We start from the raw sequence: 7,234 nt of genomic DNA, 5'->3' as shown, positions 1-7,234 counted from the left end.
TGAGAAAGCAATTTTTGCTTAATGTATTATTTTTTTATTTAATTATTGTGATTTAACAGGTATTTTCTTTCAAGATGCAAAATACTGACATAATGGTTATAAGGACCTAATCCTAAACAGTAGCAAGTGCCAATTCCATTGATGCTAATAGAAGAACAAATGCTTTGATGCTTACAGATTGCTTCAGAGCCAATCTATAGACAACTTTATTATTATGAGCGATTGTTAAGAATATACATCTTCAGTATTATTTTATCTTTTAATATTGCTGTTAATTATAATGCAGTCATACTGTAAAAAATTCCAGTCACTATTTTCTTTATAACCTTTCTTGTTTTTCTTTTTCTTTTGCAGCAGATTTACTGGATAGACTTTCTGCTGGCTGCATTTTAAATCTGTTCTTTTTTCTGTCAATTACCACAGGTTTAGTCCCTATGAGTGGTATAACCCACACCCTTGCAACCCTGACTCAGATGTGGTGGAAAACAATTTTACCTTGCTAAATAGTTTCTGGTTTGGAGTTGGAGCTCTCATGCAGCAAGGTATACGATTCAGTCTGCTCTTTCTCTTGGGCACCATGTCCCACATTTTGCTGGGGTTAACAGCTCTCTGATGCAAGCCACTTGCATGGGTGCCTCTGTGTATGTAACCATAAAACAGGCTTTTTTATGTTTGTGTATTCAGGCATTCCGAAACTCCACCTTAGGAATAAGCCTGAAGACAGATAAATTTTTTAAAACTTAGAAGCACAGCATAACTAGGTAATTTATTTCTGAAAGAGAAACAGGTACATTACTGAATATGTAAAAGAGGTAATCTGTCCATTACCTGACAAGTCTTTGTTAAAACAACCCAAAAAAAAGAGTACATCTTTGTCAGGCAAGAGTGTAATGTAGATGGCTCTCATTTTTTTAATTTTGATCTAAAAATCTTTCAATAACAGACATATTTTCTCTAGTAGTTAGTGCCCGTAAAATAAAATGGTAAATATAGGAGATTTAACTCTTTCCAGCCACATTTTATATTTTTAAAAATCAGAATGACCGTTCTTAGATATTTAAATAAGCAGTCTATAATACACAATGCATACACTGAAAAACTGATGTCATTGTTGACAATAAAAATGTTAGATGTATAGTCATGTTGCTCAGAGTATAACCAACACCAAATTTTAACTAGCACTGTCTTAGTAAAATGCTTAAGCTGAGATACATTGTTTAAAATCCATAATTTTCTTTACTATATTCCTTTTATTTTTGAAGTATACCAAAAATACAGATCCATAAAAAATAATCACCATTTTATTACCCTTTCCCATAAAGATTTGAACAGAGTCACACAATTTCAGACACATTTCAGACACAGAATAACACAGATTCAGGTTTTTGTTCTGAAATTTCACTGGGCAGTACAGCATAATAAGAAAGACTGTTAGTTCTATTGACAAACCACCAAAAGGAATGACATTTCTGGAAAAATAACCAATGCATATCACCAAAAATTCATAGAAAATGTTGTAAGGAGCTACTGCATGGTAGTATAGTTGTTTGACGGATACATCTGACCAAAAGTTTTTACAACTTCTCATTATAAGTACACCAACTATAAATAAATCCTTTTTTTAAGTTATCAAATAAGTTCACGAAGCTCTGCTGTATCTGTAATAAATGTCCTGTCATGTATCAGGTCTGTAGACTTAAAAGTCTCTAAGCTCTCAATGAAAAGTATACTATGCTCAGAAAAATATAAATTAATGGGTAAAAAGGCATCAAGATTCCAAATCAGAAATAAAGATACAGCTATATTTTTAGAAGTGTATATTATCAATATACATTTCAATAAATTATATAGTCCAAGCAAAATTCCTAAGTACATGTTTATAAGATAATGGTTGCTTTCAAAGGAGCTACCAAAACAGGATACTGAATAAAACAAGTTATTCTGAATTCTGCTCACGGTGCTCAGGATTGTCAGAGTCACTATGAATGCTGAGTATTACTCCCTTTGCGGCTGTGTACCTCTTAGTATTTCTGAAGGAAGGAAAGAAAATTATTTAGATTTTTGCATCATTTTTTTGCAAGAATAAGGAATTTTAATCCCTAGCATCTAAACATTTCTTGACAATCAAAATAGGAAAAACATTAATTTTAAAAGACATTTTTGGAGGACAGTAGTTTTCCGTGAAGGAAAACTAATTTTTCAGAATTAAGGCTGACCCTCTGTCCTTGCCTTAGATAGTTTTGCCTTTGACTCAATGCATCTTTTAATGAACTTTCAGAAGCACCATTCTAAGGATGAAGTGTCAGTCTTGATTTTTGATAATTGCTCTAAAAAAAAAGATTTCTCAAGAGCCTAAAGTCATCCAAAAATAGGCTTTTATGCAAGCACAGAGGTTCTCACCTAACAGCAGCTACTTTCCATTAGAAAGAATATTATATAGCTTGGGCCGTACTCAGATTAAGTGCTGCTTCTTCACAAAACATTTGCTCTGTGCTGGAGGATACATGACAGAGGGAACTCATACATGTCTTGCTGACACCCCTTGCTCCTAGGAAACTGTGGGATATAGTGCTGGACATGACGTTACCTTGGGTACATGACAGTCAGCCCCTAACCAGGCTCTGTTTCACGGGCCTAGGTGACGCTCGGTTTCAGTCCTTGGTAAAGTATGAACTTGTGGTAATTGGGGCAACTGCGGCAAATGTTTCCACTCTTCTTTTCTTCCCAGTCCTTATCTGACTTTACTGGTGTTACTTTTTAAAAGAAATGAGAGCAATTAAAAAGAGCTGATGATGGTGGGCTTATTGGGAAATCTGTTAGTGTTATGGTGTCTGAGTGTCTGGCTAACAGGGCCTAGGAGCAGCTACATCAGAAAGGTACTTTTCTACTTTTTTCCTTGCAGAATTCTAGGCAGAGTCTGGCGCTGGAGTTGGCTGTCATGTCCAAGTCTGTCAGCTTTTTTTGTTTGAAACAGCAAGGGTAAGATGAACTGCAGGGTAAGATGGGCTGTTTTTGAATATGATAGTCCAGTTATGATACCACTTCTTTTTTCCTTTCCTTGGTTTTCTTTCTCCCTCCCTGCCTCCTGCTCCCCTTTCTGTTCTTTCTTTGACATTGACGTTGGAAGTTTGGCATAACCTTTCATTTTTATGAAGATGTGTTACCTTGCTGGACCAGTTCCTTAAATAATTCAATATGAACACTAAAATTTAACAGTAATAAAATAGTCCATCTTGCCTTCATTCCATTTTACCCAGGAGATTTAAAAACAAGGATAGTAACCAATTAACAAAAAGTGATTGTTTTGGTACAATGGTATGATGGATCTGGTAAAACACTTTATTTGGAGACAGGTTTCTGGATACTTCTAAAAGATTTTATGTAAAGTTCTTACAATGAACCTTGTAATTGTTTATATGACATCATTAGAAATTTCATTCCATTCAGTTATAATGTTATGGAAAAAATCCATATATTCTCATTTATAACAAATATTTGTGTTTGTAAATTACACTGAATTTTATCTTTTCCTATTTTTAGTAACCAGGCACAAAAGGAGATTCTGTGCTTCAATTTGTTTCATTAGACTCTAAATTAACATTAACAATTATGCAAACTACTATACAGTGTCTGTTACCCCCTCCATTCTTTAGTGCCATGAGCAGGCAACTCCAGCAATGCATTATAATCTATCTTTATCTAGTTTATGCACAGCAGTCTAATATTTTCATTGCTGTTCTATTAAATTGTGTGGCATAGCCACCCATGGTTATCTGAAATTGTGGGGCTAACTATAGAGATGGGAGATGTTAATTTCTTTATCTAAGTTGTCAATAAACAATCTTTTACAACAACACAAATTGCAAAAATCAAAAGCCTATTTATAATAGCTGTCAGATTTTGAATTTCAAATATGAAATACTTTATTTTTATCTGCTTCTTTCATCAAAAGCTTATTTTTATTTACTCAATCAAATTTTTACAAAATACTTAAGTAATATTTATTTAGTGCCTTGGAGATAAAGAACTGTATAAGTTCTTCAATATTAGTATTAGAGATTCAGTCCAGCTAGGATTTTTTCTTGAAAGACAGTTCAAGTGACAGCTTTTTTCACATTGCTATGTGTATATATATATATATTTATAAATTTTAAAAAGGCACTGATCATAGAGTCTCCCATTACTATCTTTTGACTCCCACAGCTCCAAAAAGATCTGTCTTTATAAGTGTAATCAGTTCTTATTTTTCACTCCAGTTGTGTGTGTTTGTACAAGCAGTATATGTAAGCCTGTAGCTTAAAGATTTTTTTGCACAGTGATTCCATCTCTCCACTGTGGCAAAAAGTGGTGAACACTTGCTAATTGTTTTTTGTGCATTGGTTTCACCTTTCTCCCCTGGTTTTCATTAGGTTCTGAACTCATGCCCAAAGCCCTCTCCACCCGGATAGTGGGAGGCATTTGGTGGTTTTTCACACTTATCATCATTTCCTCGTACACTGCTAATTTAGCCGCCTTTCTGACAGTGGAACGTATGGAATCCCCTATTGATTCAGCTGATGATTTGGCAAAGCAGACAAAGATAGAGTATGGAGCAGTTGAAGATGGAGCAACCATGACTTTCTTCAAGGTAAGCTTTTTATTCTGTTTGAAAAGATCTTATATCCTGATTGTGGGCGGAAAGTTTGTGCACCTTGCTGAGGAGCAATGAATATGATTCCCACTGCTGTCAAAAGCAACTGAACATCGCTTTTTTGAGGATTTGCAGGATACCAAAGGAAACACATGCAAAATATCTCATGGAAAATTAAAGGCAATTTATTTGATGTTTTTTTGCTTAAAGAATTGAATTTATATCAGTGGAGTAAGTGAAGAAACCTGAACAATTTGCCCAGACAGATCTGCTACAGTTGTGTACAAGAATGAGTTTTGTCAGATTAGGAGTTACAGAATCACTTGAATAGCATTATACATAATTGTAGTCTTTGTTCAAGCACCTGGACTACAGTAAGGATATTAGTGACTGGACTGAGAAAAATCTTTTGTACTTTGTATTTTTGAGAAAACTTTGAATTAAATTTGGGGTCCATATAAAAAGCTCAGATTCTTCCAGTTTTTCTATTCCTTTTAACCTGTTACTAAGATCATTCAATTTGAAATAAATAGGCTTCTGGATTTGAGAGAAATCTTTCTTTTCTAGCTTTAACAAGCATTTAAGTGGGCTTAAATTAGCGAACAGTATGCATTAAGGGAGAGAGGATAGTTTGTTCTGTAACTCCTTGTGTTTGGTAGCACAAAGTTGTCTCAGTTGTCTCAGATCTTCCAAAGAGAGAGGTGTTTAACAATATTTGTCTGGTCTTTGGTACATTTTCAAAAGTTTTAGCTAGTATATTCTGTTTTTATGAGTTTTATGCTGTCACCTAAAGCTTTGCAGTGAGTGTTACATTGGCATTTGAAATTAGACAAACTGAGGTCCAAGGTAACTTGTAAATTTTGGCAGAAATTGAAGAATGTGTGCTCATTTCCCATCATCAGATTCAGAGTGTAAAATTTGCTCAGATATAAAGGCTAAATACTCACTATTTAATTTTATTACCTTAGAGCCAATTGAAGTGACCGCATGGTTTTAATTTTTAAAAATAGGTATAGGGCTTTCAGCTTCTGCTTAGAAATAAAAATCAGTTCAACTTCAGTGTCTCAGAATGATTTAGGCTGTTTGACTTACAGCACACATTAAGCGGGTTCTGAGTATTTTCCCCAGAACACTTGTTGGGAAGGGGGCTGATGAAGTTAATAGAAGGAACTAATCAATTAGAGGTGTCTTGATGTCAGGAAAATTGTGAATCAGTTAAAAGAAACAACACTGAAAGTTTAAAGACTGATTTTTTTTAAAGAATCAAAATGATTTAAGTGTCAGGACATAAAGAGGTGACACAATATTTAATGAGTTACCAGAAAATACTACAGGGCTTTAACTTAACTTTTTTTCTGGCAGAATACTTTGAACTTGTTTTAATACAGATTCAAACTGTGGACTTTAAAATACTGGGAGGCATGTTTAAATTAGCAGTGTCTTCTGGTTGCCAGAAACACTTTTTTTTTTTTTTTTTTTTATCTGCATCTTCTTAACTTCTAGTTTTCCTATTCCCCAGCCTTAATTTTCTCTCTTATTCGCTCTTTTTCTTTTTTGTATGTGCGTAGTCATAGGGTTTTTTAAGCACACAGAGACTATTTGTCTTTCTTTGGGTTTTTTTTCCCCTCTGCACATGAATATACTGCTCCCTTTTCTGCACAATGCTTTCTTTTTCTCTCTTTCTTCTTCTGTTTCTATTTATCTAGATATATTTTGTGTTTATCTAGTATATTGTATCCAAAAACTAGAGAGGACTGACTTACTTCTAATCAAATGCCAATTGCACATCCTGCATAGAAGATTTTTGTTTGCGGTTGAAATAACCTAGACTTATACACAAGAGAGTTATGGTGTCAGATCACATAATTTGGTATTGCTTTTAGTATGTGAACAAATTCTCCTTCTTCACTATGAATGAAAAAGAGAAATCAGAAAAAAAACCACAGGATTTCTTTATTCAGCTGATATCATTTAGGTCAAATTAAGATTTATTCTATTGAATAATTATATTTTTCTGGGCTTTATGTGTGAAGAGATCATGGTTAGTAAGTAGTTTGTGACATGAAAATGTATTAATAGATAAGATCCAGCTATCAACCAAATGATAACAAATACTTTTCTGCTGTTTACTATCTTATCTAGTAGCATGTAAATTAATTGGTACTATTTACCTAATGAAATTAATCCAAATTTAAGCATTAGAGGAAGCTACTACTGTTTTTGTTTTTCAGCCAATAAGTGAAAATCATAGAATCATAGAATGGTTTGGGTTGGAAAGGACCTTAAAGATCATTGAGTTCCAACCCCCATGCCATGGGCAGGCTGAACAACCCCAACTCTCTCAGCCTGTCCTCATAGGGGAGGTGCTCCAGCCTTCTGACCATCTTCATGTCTCTCCTCTGGGCTTGCTCCAACAAGTCCATGTCTTCTTTATGGTGGGGGGCCCACATCTGAACACAGCACTCCAGGTGGGATCTCACGAGAGCAGAGTAGAGGGGGAGAATCACTTCCTTTGGCCTGCTGCTAATGCTTCTTTTGATGCAGCCTAGGACACGATTGGCTTTCTGGTCTGGAAAAGCACACTGCCGGCTCATGTTCAGCTTC

At 34.7% G+C, this 7,234-nt stretch overlaps 1 protein-coding gene across 1 annotated transcript; it reads left to right on the top strand.

Annotated features, from left to right (window-relative positions):
• Window positions 1-423: 423 nt before the first annotated feature.
• On the top strand, window positions 424-4,627 carry LOC104464632 (glutamate receptor ionotropic, kainate 1-like; the record flags this gene model as incomplete). Its single annotated transcript, XM_010077398.1, has 2 exons — window positions 424-542; window positions 4,410-4,627. Coding segments are annotated over 2 exons (337 nt in total), but the record flags the coding sequence as incomplete, so codon positions are not given.
• Window positions 4,628-7,234: the final 2,607 nt, after the last annotated feature.

Source organism: Pterocles gutturalis, unplaced genomic scaffold (assembly GCF_000699245.1).
Source record: "Pterocles gutturalis isolate BGI_N339 unplaced genomic scaffold, ASM69924v1 scaffold40338, whole genome shotgun sequence".
Lineage (NCBI taxonomy): Eukaryota > Metazoa > Chordata > Aves > Pterocliformes > Pteroclidae > Pterocles > Pterocles gutturalis.
The sequence above is the reverse complement of the archived record's forward strand: the minus strand, read 5'-3'. Positions and strand labels throughout refer to the sequence as shown.